At 40.9% G+C, this 24,451-nt stretch overlaps 1 protein-coding gene across 2 annotated transcripts in view; it reads left to right on the top strand.

The window, feature by feature from the left end:
* ASCC3 (activating signal cointegrator 1 complex subunit 3) overlaps positions 1–24,451 on the top strand; it is a 362,388-nt gene that overhangs the window by 82,918 nt on the left and 255,019 nt on the right. For both annotated transcript variants that reach the window (XM_054986845.1, XM_054986854.1), the window contains exons 9-10: positions 6,695–6,895; positions 7,355–7,495. In XM_054986845.1, coding sequence (XP_054842820.1) covers positions 6,695–6,895; positions 7,355–7,495 — 342 coding nt within the window. The remainder of the gene's footprint in view (positions 1–6,694; positions 6,896–7,354; positions 7,496–24,451) is intronic.

Raw genomic sequence — 24,451 nt, 5'->3', positions numbered from 1 at the left:
TGAAAGCTCTTTGGGCTGTCAAACTACATCCGGTCAAAATGTCCATACTTGTATTCAGAGAGCCATAGATGTCAGAGAAACCTTTTCTTCTGATGTGTGTTTGGCACCTGAAGGTAGATTCACTTAAACTCAAATTGGCTACATCATTGTGACACGTGTGTCACGTATATGTTCATGTAAGTTGACCATAATGGGCAACTAGCCTCCAGTTGTCCAGGAATGAATTTGGGTAGTTTCAAGGGATTCTCTTTTTCAGCTTGAAGAAAGAGTCATCATTATGCTGCAGAAAGGACTGCAGAAAGGTTCGCTGTTTTAGAAAAGCCTGTACATGTAGCTACAGTAGTAGCATAGCACTCATTCCCCAGACAAAGTGGAATTTTTACTGTGTGGGTCTCCCTACCTTTTGATAGATTGTGCATTTGTGATAGATTGTGCATTTGCCTTTGTAGGTCTTGTGATTTTTCATTAATTTATTTAGTACATTTATTTAGTACATTTGTATTTAGTAAATTTATATGCCACCTCTCCAGAGACCTGCTCAAGGCAACTAAAATGGATTCTGTATTGATACAGTATAGGGGAAAGTGAGAAATAAGAGCTGTTGCAGGAAGAAATAGGCTCTGTGTAGGGATGAATTTTAAAAAATTGTTTGCGGAACTAAATTAAATGTTTTGTTTTTCAGTTTTAACTGGACACCTTTGCACTGTATTCCTTTCATTGATGCTTCTACATTGTTTCTGTTTTTAGTAGATCACTTTTTAAATTAAAAACAACAAACTTGTTTTTATCCGGAATAATGGCATTTGACATTTTGGCTGCAGGCACAAGATCATCTGGAGGATAGTTAATTGGCTTTTCCTTCATCCCATCATGATCTAGAAGTGCAACTGCTCACCAGTTATGCCTCCTTATTGAAAATATAATGTTATATGGCTGCTAGAATCAATAGTGGGATTAAGCAAACAGCTGTATTCTGTTGGGTTTTGTTTGTCATATGTTAATGACCAACATGTTGTTTGAAGGAAGTACTCTTTTGGTTTTTGAGTTAAGAAATGCTAAACTAATAGAAGCACTAAAGTAATACCGAATTCCAGTACAGTGCATTTGCTAGAGTGCTCACTTTGGTTATGGAGTATTCAAGTTTAAATTCCTACTCACTGTTCAGTTCTGGAATAGATGGACTTTGGTCTGATCCAGCGAGTCATTTCTTAGTTTGTAGACACTAATTCTTAGTTCTTAGGCCTGTTAACAACCATTAGTTATGATATTTAAATGAAACCTCTACATTCAGAGCAATATACTTTTCTGTATCAGATACTGGGAATCATAAGCAAACCATGACCCCCATAGATTTAGTTGACTTAATGGGACAGCTAAAGCTTATCAGCAGATTTGAAATTTTACTTTATTTTGTGGGTATTGCTTTTAAGGATTTAATTGTGGCTCCAAAACCCCTTTATATAAAATATCAATATAACTAATTCTGAAGCTGATCCCTATGCAGATTGATAGTGCCAGTGATAGCCAACCCCCTCCCCCCAAGTGCTATGTGAGTGGGTGGGTGAACAAGGGGGAGGGGGAAGCATGGCTACACTGTGAGCAGGGTGGCACTGCGTGGAAAGTGGTTGGCATAACAGGCAAGTGTGGAAAGAGAATGGTATTTTCCACCTTGAGTCTTGCAGGTCCCTACTTGTGTATGTGCGCATGCTCAGATATAAACACATATTTATTCATTTGCTTTTTGTTGATTTGATGAAAACTAACCACCAACTCAGACTTTGTTAAAACACATTTGGTCATTGGTTTTATTCTAAATTGTTTTTGTTGTTTTGTGTGAATGTCTTTTGTTTGTTAAAGTTTTTAAGAATAGATATACCATTTCCCTTTAACCATTTCTTTGTTCCTTTGACCTATTCAGTCCTGGAACTGGTTATGTAGGTTGTTCAAACACTTGAATCACTTCTGAACAGGTTTATACATTTCATACAAAGTAATATAGATATCTATCAGCACCGTTCTCTCTCCACAGACACGGTATGGTTTGGGGACCTGTGTGCCTAGTATTTAAACAAAAAACTGCCAGAATTTACATAGATGGAATTCTAAGTATCTTACTCAGAGATTGAGTCATTAGATACTGCAATATAGGATTGTAGTTTCTGGGATACACTTCCTATTCATATGGAAAGGCTCCTTCCTCCTCCCCCCAAAAGAGAGGGGGAACAGAGGTGCAGAGAGAGAAGCCTGCATGGCTGTCCATGGTTGTTCAGGGCATCAACTTGCTACCTTCCAGATCCAAGGTTCTCTTTCACATCCCACTTTGTTCCCAATTAACCAAAGTAAGTTGAGAAGAAGTGCTCTTTATCAGCTTATATACACATAACCAAGTGGACCCTTTGTGGATATTTAAAACTACAGGTTGGGCCACTAGTCTAGAAACCAGATGCTTCTACAACTTCAAGGAACCCCCCAGGGTTGCAGAAAAATCTGGAATATTAAAAAAATGGGAGGGGAGTGGGTTAAATCCCTCCCAAACTAGGAGTGTACACTAAAAAAATTGGTAAATTCCCTGAGTTCAGAATTGATTCTCTAATTCAGTTTGGCTATTTCTGGAAAATCAGACATTGTTTTCTGTGGGAAATTACTCTGGGGGCTATTCAGTAGGCTGGTGGGCATTTTTCCAAGTTTCATGAAGATTGGACCCTGGGGGGCAATTTATGGGCCTCCAAATAAGATACATAAAAGGTAGGTCTTTCTACAAATTAACAGAAAAATCTGAAAATGAAGGAACCTTTTAAAAAGTGCCAAAGCCTTAATGTAAAAGATTGCAATGCTGTATCATGAAATCTAGGCAGCCATTTTGAGGATGAAGAAAGTGGAAGGAAAACCAAAAGAGGCTGGGCTGCCATCAAGGAGATAAGCAAGGAAGCAAGTTTGGTAGACAAGTAGTGTGAGTGAGTGGGGCAATTCTGGGGAAGCCAAGAGATGCACTGCTGCCAGAAGTAAGGAGGTGAGAAAGTGGGGCAGGAGGTTGTGGGGAAACTGAGAGAGACACTGCCAACACCAGGGAAGCAGGAAAGCAAGTGGATCAGGCAGGCAATAACATGAGTGAGTTAGCAGCAGTGAGGAAGGCAAGAGAGACACTGCCATCACCAGGTGAGGGAGGGAGGCAAATGGGTTGGTGTGACTCCATGAGCAAACAGAGAAGTAGAAGGGAAGCTGAAAGACTCGCTGCTCAGGTAAGTCAACACCAGCAGTAGTAGCAGCATAGGAAAAATAATAGGCACCTCTGCTTGGAGAGAAAGGGAAGTGGAGACAGTAAACTACTACACCAAACTGGTTCATACAGAGTAAAACATCAGTGTTGGGTTTCCAGGCCTTGGTTTGCTGCTGAATGTGTAGTTGCTCAAATAAATTGTGGTTCCTTCTTCATGCCATTGTCTCTTAGAAGTAGATATTTGAAAAAAATTCCTAGATCTACCTAGGCTTTTGATTCATTGTTCTCGGGCTAGTTAACAGACTGCCAGCCAAAAAAAATTGTAGAAAAAATCCACAGTTGCTAACTGCTACTATTTTCTTTCCTGTACTTTGTATGACTGTTCTTTTTTTATTCAAAGCATGTCAACACCAGTCATTCTTTTCCTAAGAACCATTTCTGCCCTTCTGTTACCTCCTTTTACATTTAAGAGTTGATTACACTTGTAATAGAAATCTTTAAGCTTGAATTACTATTTTGACTCTCATCACGGTGTACTTCTAAGAACTAAACTGAAGTGAGCACTTTTTCTCAGTCCTGGCCAGTTATTTAACAGCACTATGTAAAAGACTATATTATGAACCATAGTTAAAAAAACCCTTGAAGTTAAATGAGAGGTGACATTTATATTTACACATAACCTTCCTGGCTGGCTCAGACACATTAATTCATCTAAGCTCTGCTTTCTGTGGTCTATCAGATGCTCCAGGAGTGCTCATAAATAGGGTATGAAGATGGTACCCATCTCTTGATGATACTACTGATCTCTAATATTTGATAGTCAGAAGTATAGTGCTTATTAAAAGATGGTTTAAAATGTACATTCGCTTTTAAAAATCCATACAGAGTAGTGGCATCTCAGTGTGAGAGCCAGTGTAGTAGAGTAGTTAAAAGAGGGTCAGTGACAGTAGGGTTTTAGATCATTGCTCTGCCATGCAGCAATCCAGGTAATGTTGGAATAGTCATTCTCTCTTATCCTTACCTATGTCACAGGGTTGTTGTGAAGATGAAATGGTGAAGAGAGAAATGTGTATTCTACTCTGAGTTCTTTGGAGAAATGGCACAGTAAAAAAAAAGTGATGGATCTCAGTGTTCAATAGCATTAGGTTCCACAGATGAAATTGTGTGTTTTAATCTGTTGCTTTTCAGTTTAGGATGATGATGTTTCTTGTATGATCAGGAGGACACGTCTAGAGAAAAACAAAAGGGAAAAAAAGAGCGGGGAACCAATCTGAGAGTACAGTCAGGAAACAAAAGGTTGAGCAACAAAAAAATAAGATACTGTTTATTATACAGTGCACATAATCTTACGATTAAAAGTGACATATAGAAGATACCATTAAAAACTCATAGTATACAGCAACAAGATGAATGTGAACGTCTCATAATAGAGAATCACAGTAGTGGTTACATGTATATTAAGCAAAAGGCCCAACGCATTTGAGCCCTGAGGGCCTTCTTCAGTGGTCAGAATTATATTAACACACACATGAAACTCTTACTTACACTTAAAAATTGAAGCTCCAAATGATTATAAATTAATTCTACATAAACTGAGGTGCCCTAACTCATCAAAGATAGTAACAAAGGACTACCCTTCTGTAAATAAGGTAAATGGTATATCATATATAGTCCAATTAGACTATTAATTAAGTAGCATTAAGTATGCCCCAACAAATGTCAGAAGTATTCCTAAAACATTTTCATATACAGACCTATCCTGGACTGTAGTTAAATTCCCAGTTGTGTGTTCATGTGCAAACCAGAGACCGGGATACTCAAAGAGAGGTAAAGGGAGTTATAATATAAGTGTTGGAGGGGAGGAAGCATGATGCAATCCCATTGAAGACTGTGTAAGCAGGCTTCAAATTCAAAAACAGAGGAGTGAGAAGGAAGAGGCGGGGAAGGGAGGGGGAGGGAACAATAATGATATTGAACTGCCTGAGTGGGGATAAATTGATGGAGACAAAAATCTTATTAGATATAAAACACTATAAATGATGAAACATACAGAGCATGTATCAGTTCAAATATAGCCAGTCAATCTCTTCATTTAATCCATGTGGTGACAAGGCAGTTTGAAGCCTGCTTTCACAGTCTTCAATGAATATTCTAATATCTTGGTCTCTGGTTTGCACATGAACACAAACTGAGAATTTCACTAAGGTCCAGGACAGGTTCTGTGTATGAAATTTTTTAAAGAATACTTCTGATTGGCAATGACCAATACAACTGTTGACCAAAAGTTTTTGACAAAATTATAATATTCCTACCATAAGTTTGGAGATTGGAATGTATTGAGATCAGAGATACTTTGAGGAGAATAATTAGCAGTAGTATTGTACATCAATCCTCGAATATCCATGTTGTGATACTGTTGAACTTCTCGTTCTCACTAACTCAAAATACTTTAGTGTCAAGAATATGGCCAACTCAGCATTTACACCTTAGAAAAGAACTGAAGTTGACAGTGGTATTTCTCACTAACAGGTTGCTGGTCCAGTTTGATCAAATTTGTTGTTTATCTCTGAGACTTCATTATTCAATTATATGGAACAATGCCCGGGCCTGCACCTTCTCTGCTGGCTATTGCACTATTAGTTGTTTTTAACAAAGTTCACAGATAGGATCCATTGTTGGTCTGCTGAATAAGAATTCATTCACAAATTCAAGGTAATATATGCTCCAGTTGAACAGGGACCATGGATTCCTAACTCAGCTGCTAATACCTCATATATCCTATCCCTTACACTTCTTTATTTGTTTCACTATCTTATCTCATCTTGTATTAGGTTTTATGTTGATTCTGTTCTGCTGTTATTGGCTGGGACTGTCTCACACCTACTCTGTGTGAATTATTGTTTTGACTGATTTTGTCTCTGATTTTATATCAGCCTCTCTCTGTAGCATTGCGTGCGCACGCAAACGCACACACACACCAGTTCTTCCAGGTGTTTAACCAAACTTAATACCCGTACACTTCTATGCATCTGAAGCCTTTGTACGTGAAAGAAAATTGACTAATGAGAGCAACTTAGTGAACATAAGGAGCAAAATAAGTGGGGTAGGATTGGTAAACATTTCACATACAATGGGGATGTCATCAGTAGTGATGAACTACTAAACAAGGAGGAATTGTACCGTCAAATGGAATTTTCATTAATTTCTCCAGGAAGGCCAAAGAACATGTAGAAATATTTGACTGAATGGAAAAATGAAGATAATTACTTTCTTAGTCTTGATACTTATTCAAAATTTACCACTTTGACTAATGAGTAACAACTTTGATGAGAGTCAGGAAAAAATGAATTATGTTTTTTAAAGTTACTGAATTGCAAAATCCTTTTCTCACATACAGTGATGCATTATATTTTTCTTGTCAGTGGTAACTGCTTTAATTAGCTATTTAAATGCTGCTCTTCTGGACTTTCAATGCAGATTGGGCAACTTGCTTTTAAAGGCATGAAAAGATTAAATCGAATCCAGTCCATAGTTTTTGAGACTGCCTACAACACGAATGAGAACATGCTAATTTGTGCACCCACTGGAGCTGGAAAGACTAACATTGCGATGTTAACTGTCTTACATGAAATTCGTCAGCATGTTCTTCAAGGAGTTATTAAAAAGGATGAGTTTAAGGTAGGAATTTAATGAACTATGGAACATCTTTATATTTTGTAAAATGCAACCCATTGAACCCACACATTTGTATGGGTTCAAGAAGTTTTCAAGGACATTGTACTTTTCCCCAGTCATGTGGGAAAGAGCCTGTTGATTTACATCACTGCTGATCTGTAATTCCCTTTTCAGTTCTGAAAACCTTATTAACCACGCAAAAGCTTTGAAGGTATATTTAGCTTTGATGAAGAGCCAATTTTCAAAATGATAACCCTGTATAAACAAAATCTGTTGTCTTTTAAACAGTTAACATGCTTACCCCTAGCAGATAACTATTTTCCATATACCACTATTAGGATGGTGGGGAGGCTGTGTTAGGATCATTTTTCACAATAAAGTGTAATTTGTATCACTTGCTATGAAACCAACAATGTTGTGCTCTTTGCTCATTGATCATGTTGGTGTCCTTTTTTGGTACAGATTGTTTATGTTGCTCCAATGAAGGCATTGGCAGCTGAAATGACAAATTACTTCAGCAAGCGTCTAGAGCCACTAGGCATCATGGTGAAAGAGCTGACGGGTGATATGCAGTTGTCAAAAAGTGAAATTCTACGAACACAGGTATGCTACTTTGGAAGCATAGATATATACAGATGAGGAAGCAGTGTTGCAGAGATGAGATCAAAATGGTATACTTAAACTTCTCTAAAATAGTCAGTGTATTCTTTTCCAATATTTTAAAGGTGGAACTTTTTAATTTTTCAGGGTAACACTTTCCATATTTACATGTCTGCCATGGAACTCCTGACTACTGCAGAAGGTTATGCACAATATTAGAGAGCAACAAGGTGCTGGCAAACACCTTTTCTGTTCCCCACCAAGTGTTTTTAGAAAGTGAGGGAGGGCTTTTACACAGCAAAGCTTCTGATTGTCCATTGCAGAGCTGATTGGCTGTGCAGATTATTAAAGATGTTGCTTTGGTGGCAGCTTCCACCACAATACAAGAATCTTCACTGTGTGGCTGAAGGTAGGCTGCAGCAGCCTTTTTAAGGCTAGCCTCACCTCCTGTAGTAGCATATTTTGAAAGCTATTTTGTGGATTTGCCCACTGCACTGCGTCAGAATTCCAAAAGTGCCTGCAGACTCAAAAAGCTTGGACCTCAACATTACCCCATATAAACAGTACCCTGGAATGTGTGCAGCACTCTACCATGCATAAAATTTCTGTGTTACAGGAGAACTGCTTTCCCAAGTTTCTTACTTGCCGTTACTGATGATCTCATTGAGGAACCCTGATAAGTTCACAGTGTCTTATAGTGTAGCTTTTTAAGTACCGTGTTAGCAGTTCATACTCAATTTTTTGCTTTTGGACTGTTATAGTCTAAAGTAGGTAACAGTGAAGGGTCCTCAGCCACTGGGGCTGTGGGATATCCAAAAGACTGCTTCGGGATTCGAGTCTTTAAATTGCTTCGGTATACTCTGTAAAGATTCGAAGCATACCGAAGAGAGAGGGGAGGCTTTGCCCCCGCCCCCCCCCCTTAGACACCACCCCACTTACCTTATTCGGGACGGTAAGGATGCCCAGCTGGGTGGCAGGGGGGCGTGTTGCCACCTCCGCCAATGCAGCAGCCAGCTCAGAGGCGGAAAGGCCCTGAGCTGCTGCCTCTGCCGGTGCAGCAGCCAGCAGGGTGACGGGGAAGGCTGAAGCTCGTGCCACCGTGGCCTCTGTGTGGTCAGCTGGGCGACAGAGTCCATTCCAGAAGGCCACAGATCGGTCCAGGAGGCTGCAGCTGGCACCTCTGCCACCTGCACCACTGCTGCCACCAGCTGGGCAGGGGTCCAGAAGGCTGCAGCTGTCACCTCCGCCACCTGCACCGCCATTTCCGCCACGGCAACTGCAGCCAGATGGGCAGCAGGGAAGGCTGGAACGGGCGCCTCCCCCGCCCACGCTGCTGCTGCCTCTGCAGGGACCAGCTGGGCAGCGGGGAAGGCTGGAGCCCTGCACCTCCACCACCTGCGCTGCCGCCTCTGCAGGCACTGGAAGGCCCAGGTAAGTGGGTAAAAGAGAGCCCTTTTAAAAGGCCCCAAAGTTTTCTGAAGCGACCCGAATCGCTTTGGCAGCTTTGATTTGGGGTTTCTGAATCTTTATGGATGAGGTCCAATTCAGGCATTTTTCCCAAATCGGAAACCCAAAGCACACACCCCTACTTACATCCCCCTGCCCCAAGATGTCTGTCATTGTTGACATTTGGCAGTGCTGAGAGGACTTAATTTTCTAAGTGGGAGTGAAAAATATCCAAAACATTTGAGTATTACCTTTTTTGACAATGATCATACTCGTTTGGTACCAAAAATTGCCTTGTTGGATCAACTGTATCAAGTTTGGCAATATGCAACACAGGTGGGTCAGATAGCCATAAGAAAGCATTTCCTTGTTTGTTCCTAGCATCTAGTAATCAGAGAAATGCCACCTTTAGACATTGAGATATCATATAGCTATCTTGGTAATAGTCACTGATATCCCTGTCCTCACTAGTGTGTCTGATTTTTGTTTTAAATCCATCCTTGCATTTTGAGCCAGTGAATTCTAGAGGTTAATTATGCATAATGTAGGGAAACACATTGCCTTTTCTTTATCTTGAATCTATTGGTAATCAATTTAATTGAATGACTTTGAGTTATTCTGCTTTTGTAAAGTAATTTCTTTCTCTTCACATCCATATCCCTTAATAATTTTATAAACCTGTGTTAAATTTCATCTTAATTGTATTCTTTTTCTAAATGGAATAAGCTATTATTTTTAACATACATGAAAAATTGTTTAAATATACAGGGATTTTCTATGTCTTCTCTCTTTTTTTTTGAGGTTTACGCAAGACTGTTCCTGACTTTAAAATTTAAATATATTAAGAAAATCTTAGAGAGAGATGTTCTGTTGCACTTTTGGTAAAAATATGGATTATCCAGCAACCCTGGATATTCCTAGCTTGCCGATTCTCTGCATATTCTAAGGACATTTCCATAAACAATGCCGTAGGGTAAATAGATACAGATTTTAAAAGATATAGCATTAGCAAGAATCCAATACAAAGTAGAAGACAACATAAAGCACAGGTAGTACATAGGAGTACATATTTAAAGAAACAGATAATATGTAAGGCAACGTAGTGGTGAAGTGTATCGTCCCTAACTCATTAGCGAAGCATCTGAGACCCCATCCCTACAATACAGCCCTCCCATTCGAGTAAAAACCCTTTTTGAATAATTCAGTTTTGCGTCATTTGTGGAAAGCCAGGAGAGGGGGGGCTCTCCTGACCTCCTCGGACAGGCCGTTCCACAGGGTAGGAGCCACCACAGAGAAAGCCCATGTACGGGCTGCTGTTGATTTTGCCCATGTGCAGCCTGGCACCTGCAGGAGACCCTGTTCAGATGAGCGAAGCTGCCGTAGAGGAACATAGGGAGGGAGGCGGTTCTGTAGGTATGCCGGACCAAGGCCTTGAAGAGCTTTGTATGTAAAACCAATACCTTGAACTGAGCATTGTAACTAATAAGTAGCCAATGGAGCGACAGTAGGATGGAAGTGATACTCATGCTCCTGCTTGCTCCTGATAACAGTCAAGCTGCAGCATTTTTCACTAATTGAAGCCACCTAGTTAGTTTAGATGGGAGACCTGTGTATAATGCATTACAATAGTCAAGCCTTGATGTTACCATAGCATGGATCCAGGTGGCCAGGTCAACTGTGTCGAGATAAGAGGCCATCTTCCAGGCAAGTGTGAGGTTGTAAAAAGCATTTTTTGCCGCTGCCTTAACTTGTTTTTCTAGTAGTAGCACTGGATCCAGTATAACTCCTAGGCTCTTAACTGAATCGGCGAGGGTCAAACAAACTCCATCGAAAGTGGGGAGTCCAATATCCTTCAAGATCTCTGCCTACCCAGCAAGCATCACTTCAGTCTTGTCTGGATTCAGTTTCAACCATTTCACCACTGCTGTCAGGCAGCGATCTAAGATCTAAGCTGCAGTACTGCAGTCCAAGCTCTGCTCACGATCTGAGTTCAATCCTATTGGAAGCTGGGTTCTAGTAAGCAGTTCAAGGTTGACTCAGCCTTCCATCCTTCCGAGGTCGGTAAAATGAGTACCCAGTTTCCTGGGGGTAAAGTGTAGATGACTGGGGAAGGCAGTGGCAACCCCGCCCCGTAAAAAGTCTGCCAAGAAAACGTTGTGGTGCAACGTCCCCCCATAGGTCAGTAATAACTCGGTGCTTGCACAGGGGACTACTTTACTTTTTTTACCTGTGGGGACCTAGATAGCGAAATATAGAGTTGGGTGTCATCTCCATAGCTGCGAATGAATTCTCCTAAAGGCTTTATGTAGAGATTGAATTACAAGGGAGATAAGATTGTGCTCTGCGGAACCCCACAAGATAGTTTCCATTCTGGAGATAGCTGATCTCCAGTGGCCACCCTTTGAATCCGTTCCATGAGAAACGATTTAAACCAGTCCAGGGCACATCCTCTGATGCCCACTTCTGTTTCTAAACGCCTCAGCAGGATGGCATGGTCTACATGTCAAAGGCTGCAGATAGATCCAGGAGGAGCAATAAGGAGGCATGGCTTCTTATTACTCTATATTCAGACTGAGATCATCCACTATTTATTTATTTCAGATTTCTATTCTGCCCTCCTCGCGAGCGGGCTCAGGGTGGATAACAACATATTAAAAATACAATTAAAATTCATGTACATTAAAAACAACACATTTAAAACAGGATAGTGGACAGCCTTCACAGGGAGGGTTAAGGTTTTATACACCCCTTTTTTCAGGCTGGCGGAGGCCCAGCCTCAGCCATATGCCTGGCAGAACAACTCTGTCTTGCAGGCCCGGCAAAAAGATAGTAGGTCTGCCGGGCCCTGATTTCAGCAGATAGAGCATTCCACCAAGTGGGAGCCAGGACTGAAAAAACCCTGACTCTAGTCGAGGCTAGGCGGGCCTCCTTGGGGCCAGGGACCACCAACAGCTGTTTGTCCCCTGATCGAGTCAGTGGTTCACTTATGCGATCCTTACTTGATGTTAACAGCCAGGATGGGCAAGGATTAAGCACACATGTAATGGCTTTTATAGACATCAGGATCCTGTTAAGATCTGTTGTTGTAATTGGTTCAAGGCAGTCCAAATGTAAGCTAAATGTTGAATTAAGCATTTCTTCCATCTCATTTGCATTGCAGTTAGCATCTAGATCACAACGTATTTGTGCTATTTTATCAGTGAAAAACTTAGCAAAGGCCTTGCAGGTAATTGTCTGTTCTTGGGACTGTAAAGATTCAGATTTAGGGGTTAGGAGGTGTCTGGATATCTTAAACAATTGGGATGTTTGTGAATTAGCTGACACAATGGTTGCCGAAAAATGCTGCTTCTTTACCACTTCTATTTCCGCTTCATAGGTCCTCCAGTGGGTTCTATAGCATGCTCTATCTGCTTCCGTGTGAGTTTTTCGCCAGCATCTTTCTAGATGTCATCCAACCCTCTTTAAGTCAGCCAGCTCCGTGGTAAACCATGGGGCTGGCTTCCGTCCCAAAGGCTGGAGTGGTCTACAAGGAACAATGGAATCAATAGCTTTCAGGAGCTTTGCATTACACACTCCTACAGCAGCTTCTGTGGAGCTGTACTGGCCTGCAGGCTCCCAGTACTGGGGCTGGGAAGCAGACTGGGCTCCAACACCCAGTCCAAGGCTGAGACTCCAGGGACTAGGCAAGGCGTGGTCGTTCAGTCCAAGGTCGGGGTTCCAGCAGGCAGGCGAGGCGAGGTCAGGCAATCCAAGGTCAAGGGTCCAGTAGTCAGGCTGTCAGGCAGGGCAGGGCAGGGCAGGGCAGGGCAGGGCAGGGCAGGGCAAGGCAAGGCAAGGCAAGGCAAGGCAAGGCAAGGCAAGGCAAGGCAAGGGTGAATGGCTTCACAGTGATGCATTGCATCCACACTCAGCAGCCTCTCTTGACTGGTTTTATAGCCCCAGGGCTACGGGCCATGAGTGCAGCCAATTGCTTGGGCAAGGATCCTGCACTTACTCTTTCTCATCATCAGGAGGTGTGCACTTTGCCTCCTTGCCTGCAGTTCCCTTCTCGGCTTCCGTCTATGGCACTCTAAGGGTGGAGGTGAAACTGGAGGTCTGGGGCCAGCTAACGGAGTTTCACCTGCTGGGTTAGAGCTAGAGAGTGTTGGCTGTGCTTCAGGTGTTGGTTGTCCCTGCTGATCAGCACCCTGCTGATCAGCTTCTGTTAGCTCCCCTTCTCCTGAGGAGTCCTTAGCTTGTGGTAGTTCCAGGCTGGCTGTATGGGGCTCCTCTTCCCCAGAGGAGTCTTCACTATCACTGAGCCCTGGCTGACTCATGACAGGAGCATGTATCTGAAATTCTAAAATCCCCCAAGGCGTTTTGGAATCTAGAAGGGTCCATAAGCCTTTGTGGGTGAATAATTTTAACAGGACCCTCCATTTTGTGGGGTGTTGAGGCTATATTCACTTTTACCCTCAGCAGATGATGGTCTGACCATTGTTCAGGCTGACTCTTCAATGCTGAAGCAAGATTTTCCCTTAAAGGCTCAGTGCAAAATATTAAGTCTAAGGTGTGGCCTCTTTTATGGGTAGGACCTGTCACAATTTGAGAGAGGCCAAGGGTTGCCAGGGAAGCTATAAATTCCTGAGCTGGGCCTCATTCAGCATGGATGCTGAAGTCTCTGTTAGGCAGCCATGTTGCATGGCTGCAACAAAAGCTAGCCCCATGGTTTACCTAAAGAGGGCTGGAAGATGTCAATAAAGATGTTGACAAAAAACTCACACTGAATCTGATAGATCATGCTACAAAGCCCATTGGAAGACCTATGAAACAACGGTGACAGTGGCAAAGAAACATTATTTCTCTGCAACTGTTGCATTGGTTAGTTCACAACCATCCCAGTTGTTTAAGGTATCTTGACATCTTTTAACTCCTAAATCTGAATTTTACAGTCTCAAGAACAGACAATTGTTGTTGTGCTGCCTTTGCAAAGGTTTTTTTTTCCTGTTCAAAATAGCATGAATACTGTTCTGTATGATTCTGGTCAGGCCTAATTTAAATATAGGTGCACAGTTAAGAAACTCTGAGCATCTAGTTCGCTTCCTTGTGTCACATTGTATCAATGCAAGGAGCTCTTCCAAAGAGGAAGCTCTCGATTAGTTTAGCTTGTCATATTTATAGGGTTTTAGAACCTTTTCTTAACAATTGCTGCTTTAGAGACGCAAATTCTTGGCTAACTATTATCTTATGATTTTATACACCAAACAAGAGTATCCATATTTGAAACATTTTCTTGAAACATAACAATAGCTAGTTCATTTTTGCTACTTTTGTACTAACGAAGTCTATGTAGAATCAGAGATTATAAGTTTCTCATACATCTGAATATCTTTCAGCTCTCCATCAATGTAATTATCCTCAAATAATGTTGCCAGTCTCTGTAAAATCAGACGTTCCTGCTGTTCTCAGATACTTCCTGCACCTGGGCCTTGGAACATTGCATGCTTTAGTATGTTAGATGGCTCTTCTAATCTACGCATAGCAATACAACTGTGTAACTCTATTGTTTTATGTGCCTCACCAAGGTTGTTTCATTTTAGGCCTCTAGACTCCCTTTGTGGCCTATCTAGTTATGGGGCTGGGCTAGCCCTGTTTCTGTGTGCATAGGTGTCTTGAACAACTTTCTTCATCTTATCCAGCAATTATTCTCTTACAGATCTAGCCATATCCATGACAGTAACTCTGATCTGGATGCCATCTTAATATAGGTGAGGCAGAAGAAATACTTGATACATAATCTGGTTCTCTTATAGATCATTTTGACCCAGTTATGATGATGGATATTGACAGAATCCTGACATCTGGGAAAGCCACTTCTTGTGTATAGGATCCTTGCCCAACTTCACTGTTAAATTCATGTAAGGACCACTTAAACAAGCTCTTGATGTCTATCATGAATCAATCACTAACTCAGGGAATCTTCCCTTGGCCACTCAAGGAAGCAGTTACCCACCTACTACTTGGTCTGGTTTTAGGCTAGGCAGTGGGACAGAGATGGCTCTGGTGGCTTCAGTTGATGACCTCCATCTAAATGTAGACAAAGGCCATGCTTCTTTGTTGCTCCTCCTAGATCAGTCTTCAGCATTTGATACAGTAGATCATGCCATCCTGTTTTTGGCATTTGGAAGCAGTAGTGAATATCGGGGTGTGTATAGAATTAGATGTCATCAATATGTGGATAACAACCAGCTCTTTAGCTCTGTGTCCTAATCCCCTGTTGATGCAATAGGGATTTTAAATCACTGCCTAGCAGCTGTAGTCAAATGGTTGAAAGACAGAAATATTGAGGCATATTGTGCTTTCCACTTTCAGTGGCATTCAGCTGGCTCTTGCTTTAAGTTTAAGAACCTGAGGGTTATACCGGATCCAGCATTACTGCTAGAGAAGCAAGTTAATGCAGTCACAAAAAATGCCTACCTCAAACTCAGTCTAGCCTAGACGATGGCCTCCTTCCTTGACAGCCAATCTGACCACCTGGATCAACGGCATGGTAACATTGAAACTAAACTACTGTAATGCACTCTACGTGCATCTCCCCTCAAAGTCAACTCAGAGGCTGCAGAACACCACAGCTTCCTTATTATCAGTAGCTAGATGGAGCATTCATATAACGTCCATTCTTTAGTTACTCCTGTCATGATGGAGACATAGGCCTTTTTATATCAAACTGGCTTGTAAATTCAGCTCTGGGAAAACAGGAAGAATGGGGCAATAAAGACCATTTTCTCTAACTGACATCCTGGGATGGATCAAAGGATATTGTTCTAGCCTTTTGGTGCCATCATAAAACCAGAAGTATGAGAGACAAGACCAACATGACAAGGGGCCAGCTAACCATGGAGTCTGGGAGAGACTGGTTTTAAGGGAGGGAACTCCTTTTACACACACCCTTGGGAAACGAGAATTCAAAAAGATTCTTCAGCCTTTTGTGTGTTTGATTTAGGGGATGAGAGAGGATGGCACTAGAGGCAAGCTTGCCTCTATTCCCTTCCCCTGAAAGGATGAACACCCATCCCTGCAGGGGATATCCATTTGGTAATTTTCAAGGTATAATTAGATATTAAACTTTTACCTGTTTCTTCTTTTGTATTAGCTACCATGCTTAGTGCATGCTTAGGGTAACTTCCTATATACTGTGTGCTCTTATCTTTTATATTCTATTGTAATCCAATAAATATCTTTCTTTAGTTGAGTTAAGCTGCATCATGGTGTCCTCACCCATGAGCTTTCTGCTTAACCATTTACTAGAACTCTGCACATGCACAGAGCTTTCAAAGCTTGTGGTGAAGAGTCAAGCCTGTTCCAGTCTGGGTGTTGGCGGTTCTACCAGAGGAATCTAGAACTTGGAAAGAGTGAGAAGCCCTCCCTCCTGATCATAATATGAACTAGAGAAAATATCCATGTCTCCATTGGTGACTTGAGGTTGAAAGCACAACCTGCACAGCCTTTTTGATTTCCTTTGTTTTGGGTGGGTGCTTCTAGGTATGGCTTGCTGTTCGCCATGCCATAACTATCTCTATGGTCAGTTGATAAGCTAAACATAGATACATTTTGTCTACAAGCTGCAAGTAGGATCTTCGAGGGTTAAAAGGATTACTTCATTTCAAATGCTGGGAAGAAGAAAGACTCAACCAGGTTCAGTCTCTAGAAGCTTAGTATAACACCGTAATAATTGAAGAACAACATGGCCTCAGTGGGATGTAAATGCCTATTCATAACTTATTACTTCAGTCTGGCATTATCACGCTGATCTCTCATCCCCGCCTTTTTCTGCATTTACTTATGTTTTGGTCTTTTAACTGTGCAAGCCAGAGGGCAGCAGGGTCTATGCCTTGTTTTCATTTATGTACAGTGGCTGCCACAAACATGATGTGTAGAATTTCAATTGGTATGATCAACTTTAAACCACTTTTGCCTGAAGAGCGAGAAGATGATAATATATATATGAGAACTGTTCACTGCTTGTGTGTCTGACTTGTTAATGTTTTATTTTTTTTTGTTGCTAGCTGATTTTTCAGACTTAACAGTTTTTTTAAAAAAAATAAAGACTTTTGGACATAAGTAGGAGCTGCTGGAAGCAAGGATTTGTAATGCTGTTCTGATTTGATCATCAGGTTTTCTGAAGACAAGTCAGGTTACAACAAATGCAAACCACAACATTAGGGGGAAAGTCCCCTATTAAAAGTATTAAGAAAAGGAGTTACAATGATACATTTTTTTTTCCTTCATAACTACATGAAGTAAAGTTTAATGCTTGCCCACCCACAGAGCTTCAGGTTCTTAATGATTGCTTTTGATCGACATTTGGGCAGGGATCTGTAACAATAACCAAAGACATCAAGAGTCTGTTACTAATAAAAAGTAAAGATTTTTCATTTTCTTTACTGAGAAATCTCTTCCTGTATTTCTGAGTGGCACAGCTATGCTGAAAGTAATTTCTTTTATTCAGAAGGCATCAAGGTATGCCCTATTTAAAACTAGATTCTTTCCCCCTTTAAATGAACTACAAATGGAAGCGTAAAAACGTCTGTCTTTTTTTCAGATGTAGCACAATATACCCAAAGGTTGATACTAGTGTTCAGAATTGAAGATACTTATAAAAATATATAGCTGTCTTTAGGGAGCTGAACATTCTTTTCATATGCAATCATTTCTATAATCTGAAGTCATCCTTATCTCATACTATGTTACCCCTTATGGATTCTTCTTTGTAGCAGAGTAGCTTATACTACAAAATGTTTTTTTTAATAAAAATTTTATTGGATGAGGTAATATACAATCATTACTTAATACAACATATCTATCCAATTTAACTCTTCTACATGTCTATATACCCAACCCCCCTCCCCTCCCCCTTTTCTTTGTTGACTTCCAACAACACTCGAGCCCCCCTTTATTCATAGATATTATTATTGTTACACTATATTGCTAATATTTATACCATGGTATAGATCTTAATATGTTTTCTTTCGTTAAAGTCCTTTGTATAAAATTTAAAGTCCCTCAAAAGACCACAATTGCCCTTTAACATCGCATTTCTTTTCCAAATATTTCTTGAACTTCTTCCAGTCTTCCAAGAAAATTTCTGGATCTTGCTCTTTCAGATTTCTAGTTAGTTTGTCCATTTCAGCCATGTACAACAGCTTCCTTGTCCATACTTATACTGCAAAATGTTACTTCCTACTTCATTGTAAATCTTGTCTTTAAGGCAGAACTCCAAATTCAGTAATTTACTCCTTTTGCCCATCCCAAAATATCTTTTGGCAAAGAAGTTTTTAAATGACTCTTCCATGAGTACAAACTTTTTATAAAGTAAAATATCAAAATGTTTTATAGGCTCTTAATATAACATATAATAATATACAAATATTCTTGTCACTTTGGTATACTCCGAATCATTACAAAGCATACCAAAGCGATTCCAATAACCCAAAGCGGGAAAACCAAATATTTCCCTAGTGCACACCACGAATTTTCACTAATAAACAACTCGTTCTCTTTTGTTATGATGAGTAAAGTACTACTGTGGCTGAACTATGAGGTTCAAGAAATCCAGAGCTAGTTTGTATTTGGCTGGAAAATGTTTTTGGTACACAGCTCAGCCTCAAAGCATAGGAGTTAAAAAAATAAGCTCCTGTGAGCACATAGCACATTTTATCTTTATCAGTGAGTCACCACTGCTGGGTCCTGAACATTTTAATTGCAAAGCTTCCTCATCAAAAGAAGTAACTTTAATGACTTCTTCAGAAATTCCTGAATATAGGAAATATTATTCTCCTTTGAGACACTGGAATCCTGGGTCTGTTTCAGAATCAAAAGATCTTGAAAAATCTTTTGTAGTACAGATTGTTCTCATCCTACACTGCATGGCATGTTGCCTTAGACAGATAAGTTTGCATGTGTTGTTCTTAGATTTGCTATTAGATTCAGATGTTATCATATTTTGTAATCCATTTACCAATTGACTGAAAAGTTTATTATGCTTATAATCCACTTTGCATCCCAATGGGAAACATGAATGATAGATGATGATTAAATATCAGAATTAGTTGCTTCTTTGTTTTATAGTATCAAAAACTCACAAGATGGCTTTAGGGAAGTCACTAGAGGTATGCACAAAAAAGTTGACATTATTTGGATTCAAGGATCCAGAATACCAAGTATATTTGGTATTCCTGATATCTGAGTCCAAAAATATGGGTATAGTATTTGAATCCATGCTTTATTTGGGAATCTGAATATATTTGGCTCAGTTATTCCATATGGATGAACCTATCCATGTTCCTGGTGGTGGTTTGTGCAAACACCACCAAAATCACAGGGTGTCTAGTCTTTCCTGTCCACTACAAACCCCATAAGTTTCAAGAATATTGGACCAAGGAATCCAGTTTTATGGGCCACTGAACAAGGTGCACCCAGCCACTTGTTGGAAATGACAATGTCTGGTGTACAAGGAAGAAAGAAGGAAAGAAGAGCCTTCTGCATAGGGGGCAGCAAGGATCACTTAGGGCAGTGAGGGCAGCATCTCACTTGTTTCCTGGGGGGCATTTCCTTGTCTTGTCTCCTATTGGGCTAAACAGGGCAATATCCTGTTGCTTCTCTCTCCTGACCCTCTGTCTTCTCTAAGATGTAGTCAGGTAGTGAGGACCTATTTCTGTCTCTCCCCTTTACTCTCAAGTATGTAGTTCCTAAATAAACTTTTTAACCTTTTTAATCAGCATAGCATGACACCACTGCACTTTATTTACCTAATTTGCCTAATAGGGTTGTGGGCACCAGGCACATGCTTGCTGTGTTTAAAGAGACAATTAGCCACCAGAGAACTCAGATAACAGCAGGCAAGTGGAGCATGGTGGAGAACAAAGGAAAGATGGAGGACACCTGTGGCGTACAGCAGGAGTTCTGCACTGAAAGGCTGAATGATGAAAACTACCAGATCTGATCTGAAAGGATTAAGGCTCAACTCAGTTGAACTGGAGGTCTGGAACTCAGTGGAAAATCTCAAGCCGACGGACGATGCGCAGAAGGAAGCAGCCTGGGTGAAGTCAGATAACAAGGCCAAATCTATGCTTATTAATGCTTTAAGTGACAAACAGCTGTTAAGAGTCATTAACATACAAACAGCTGGTGAAATGTGGGGGGAATTAATTAAAATGCATATGAAGGGATCGTTCAAAACAAAAATGATCCTAATGAAGCAACTTTTCAGAATAAAAATGCAACCCGGTCAGGATCTGAGAGAGCATATTCATGCCGTCATGGAGTTAACACAGAAACTGAGAGGTCTAGGCAAGGAGCTACCAAATGTAGTACATGCAATTGAGATGCAGGAGAATCTAAGCTTGGCTCATGTCCTCTCTAAATTTGAAATAATTGAAATAAGCAATTTCATAAAGATGAATTTAATGAACATGCCCTAAAAGGTAGCTTAAGAAATGACTTTTCTTGTAATTTCTGTGGGAAGAAGGGGCACATTAAGCGAAATTGCAGACCGTTTGAATCACAAAGGGCCAGCAACTCAGAGCCATGAGGCAAAGAGACACAGGAATTTAAAAATGCAGACAGAGCCAAGAGCTCACTTAATGCAAATAGCTGAGCCAATGACGGCAGATCAAACAAGAAGTGTTTAACCATTGCCTAAAGAGATGGGAGTGAACTAGAATGGCTCATGGATTCAGCCGCATCCTGTCATCTATGCAAAGATAAAGAACTATTTAATGAATTGAATCCACATCATGAAATGCTTTCAGTTGCTAATGGAGAAGCGCTTACAGCACAAGCTAAAGTTAATGTAACTGTATACTGTGTGTTACCCAGTGGCCAAGTCAGAGAAGTGCAGATTTGCTGACTGCCTTTATGTTCCCAATCGGAAAAGCAACCTCCTGTCTGTCCCAGCCATGGCACAGACGGGGATAGAGACTGTGTTCAAAGGAGAGAAATGTTTCATTAGAGATGAAAGTGAAATGATGCTCAGGCTACATTAAAGGATGGCTTGTATGTACTTGATTGCTTTGAAAGAGAAGTGAATCTAATTAAAGAATGCAGCCATAAGAACTGTTCTAGACTTCTACATAGACACTTTGGCCATGCAAATGTGGATTACATATGCCAACTTGAAAAGCAGAACCTGACTAATGATTTGCAAATGAGAAAATGCACTGATACAGAGAGATGTGTCTATTGTATTCAAGCCAAAGGCAGCAGACCCTCTTTCAACAAGCAGAGTGAGAAGCAAACCACAAGACCACTGGAGCTGATCCACAGTGATGTCTGCAGACCAATGAGAACAGCAACACCCAGTGGAAGTAAGTAAATACTGACCTTTACTGACGATTTTTCAAGATTTACTGTAACTTATCTGCTCAGAGAGAAAAGTCAAGTGCTGGAGAAATTCAAGCTGTACCTAGCAATGATGCAGAACAGATTCCAGAGAAAACCAATGGATATCTGCATGGATAATGGAGGTGAATATATGGGAAAGGAGATGACAAGCTTCCTAGCAGCTGAAGGAATAGAGCATCATCTCACAGTACCCTATACGCCTGAGCTCAATGGAATAGCAGAAAGAAAGAATCGCTCTCTCACAGAAATGTGCAGAAGTATGCTCCATGAAGCAGAGCTACCTGAGAAATACTGGGGTGAAGCTGTTAACACCACTGCCAACTTGCAGAACATACTGCCTACAAAGGATGCAAGCAGCACACCATTTAAACTGTGGTACAATCACAAGACCAATGTACGGCATCTAAGAGTGTTTGGATCAAAAGCCCACACTTACATTCCAAAAGAGAAAAAGTCCAAAATGGATCTCAGAACAGAAGAAGGCATATTTATTGGGATGCAAAAGATACCGGATCCTCAACCCAGAGACAGACATCATGAAGATTCACAACGTGGTATACATTGACAAGATGGAGAAAGCAAGCAAGAAAGATAAAGTAAACACCATGGAATCTACACCAAGAGAAGCTGATGAAGCACAGCAGCCAGAAATGGTGCAAATGTGTGACCTGACAGACACAAGAGGCACCTGCAGAACCCACAGAAAGAGAAGGCAAGCAGAACTGAGTATCAGATGCTTAGCCAGACCAAACAAAGGAATTCCACCAAGGAAATTTGGATTACATATGCCAACTTCCCTTCTAGCTGGGAAGACATAGAAGGAATGCCAGCAAGAGAAGCAGAGAAATGGAGAAAAGCTGCAGAAGAAGAAATTGACTCCCTGATCCAGATCAAGACATGGGTTCTCACAGAGCTCCCACCTGGAAAGAGGACAATGGGATGAAAATGGATCTTCAAGACCAAACTTGATGCAGATGGAGAAGTACAGAAGTACAAAGCAATGCAAAAGGATACTCTCAAAAGTATGGAGAAGACTATGATGAAACCTTTGCACCAGTAGTGAAACACACTTCAGTAAGAACACTACTGAGCATAGCAGCTGCAAGAAAGATGCATGTGGAGCATCTGGATGTGAAGACTGGTTTTCTACATGGAGAGCTGAAAGACGATGTGTACATGACACAGCCTCTTGGATTTGAACAGTCTGAAGACAGAGGACTTGTATGCAAACTGCAGAAGAGCGTTTATGGACTGAAACAGGCTTCAAGGGCCTGGAACCAGAAACTGAACCAAATGCTCATCAAGCAAGGATTCAAGCAAGGCAGGGCAGAACGATGCCTGTAGTCAAGGAAGAAAGACAACAAATGGATTTATATTCTCATTTATGTTGATGATCTTCTTCATTGTTATGAAGATCAACAAGATTGTGATGAAATAATTCAGCATCTGAACTAAGAAGTTGAGGTGGAGCGTCTTGGAAATGTCAGCTTTTACCTCAGCATCCAGATACAGCGAGAGGAAGATGGAAGCTATCTTCTCAATCAAAAGCAAAAGATCATGGACTTCCTAAACTATATGTACATGAAAGATGGAAAACCAACACACACTCCACTGGAAACAGATTTCCTGAAACAAGATGGAAACAATGAACCTCTGAGAAGCGTCAAAATGTACAGAGAAGTAATTGGAAAACTGCTCTACATAAGTACAGTGACCAGACCTGACATAGCAGCAGCAGTTGGAATACTATGCAGGAAAAGTGCATCATCAAGTGTGAATGACTGGAATGTAGTCAAAAGACTAGCAAGATACCTAAGAGGTACTGCACAACTGAAGCTCAAATCAACAGCAAGCGACAATCCCAGACTAGTGGGATCCAGAGATGCTGACTGGGCAGCAGACACCACAGATAGAAAGACTACCAGTGGACGAGTGTTCTTCTATGGTGGAGGAGCAAGCAGAAAAGAAGACCTTGTAGCAGCATCAACTACAGAAGCTGAATATAAGCAGCAGAAGCATGCCAAGAACTCAAGTGGATTCTACAACTGTTAGAAGACTTTCGGATAGATGAACCCAAACCCATACAACTCTTTGAAGATAATCAATCATGCATAAAACTTACAAAGACAGAAAGAATTGGATGAAGAACAAAGCATATCTACATAAAGAGTCACATCGTAAGAAACAGGCAAGAAGAAGGGCTTATTGAGCTACAGTATTGTCCTACAGAAGAAATGATTGCAGACGTTCTCACCAAGCCACTTATCAAAGAGAAGTTTCAAAGTCTACGTGAAAGGCTAAATTTTGTGGACTTTGTACACTAGACATTGAGAAGGGGTGTTGGAAAATGGCAAAGTCTGGTGTACAAGAAGGAAGGAAGAAGGGAAGAAGAGCCTTCTACATAGGGGGCAACAAGGATCACTTAATTAGGACAGTGAGGGCAGTATCTCTCTTGTTTCCTGGGGGTCATTTCCTTGTCTCCTATTGGGCTAAACAGGGCAATATCCTGCTTCTCTCTCCTGACCCTTTCTCTTCTCTAAGATATAGTCAGATAGTGAGGACCTATTTCTCACTATCTCTCCCCTTTATTCTCAAGTATGTAGTTCCTAAATAAACTTTTTAACCTTTTTAATCAGCACAGTGTGACTTCACTGTGCTTTATTTACCTATTCTGCCTAACACCACTCTCCATTGTATCCTGAGGAGGGGATGGAATTCTAAGGCTTTCCAGGGCAAAGAAACCTTAACCAAATATATGGGAACCCCCTGGCCAAAAGCCAGTCCCAGTGCAATCTGAACCAACAAAGCTCAACGGAACCAACACCAAGCCAGAGAATCGTAGCTGAACCAAAGTAAAGTAAGGGACACTGCTGCATGCCCAACATAACCAATGTCACTTATAGAAGCCAGGCAGAACCGAGGTCCAGAACAGAACCAGGTACAAACACATCAACCACACAGCAGCAGAACCACCAACTTGGCACAAGCACTGGAAGCAAACAATAAACAACTGTAGTGTAGATTAGCAACTTTTAAAATAATATAAACAAAAAGCAATCTGCTTCCCACAGCAATGGCAGCTCTTAAAATATGTAATACAGCTCTAAATATTAAATAACATCAACAAGCAAA

The sequence above is a fragment of the Eublepharis macularius genome, chromosome 1 (assembly GCF_028583425.1).
Source record: "Eublepharis macularius isolate TG4126 chromosome 1, MPM_Emac_v1.0, whole genome shotgun sequence".
Classification (NCBI taxonomy): Eukaryota; Metazoa; Chordata; class Lepidosauria; order Squamata; family Eublepharidae; genus Eublepharis; species Eublepharis macularius.
Note: the sequence above shows the minus strand (reverse complement) of the source record. Positions and strands in the feature narration are given on the sequence as shown.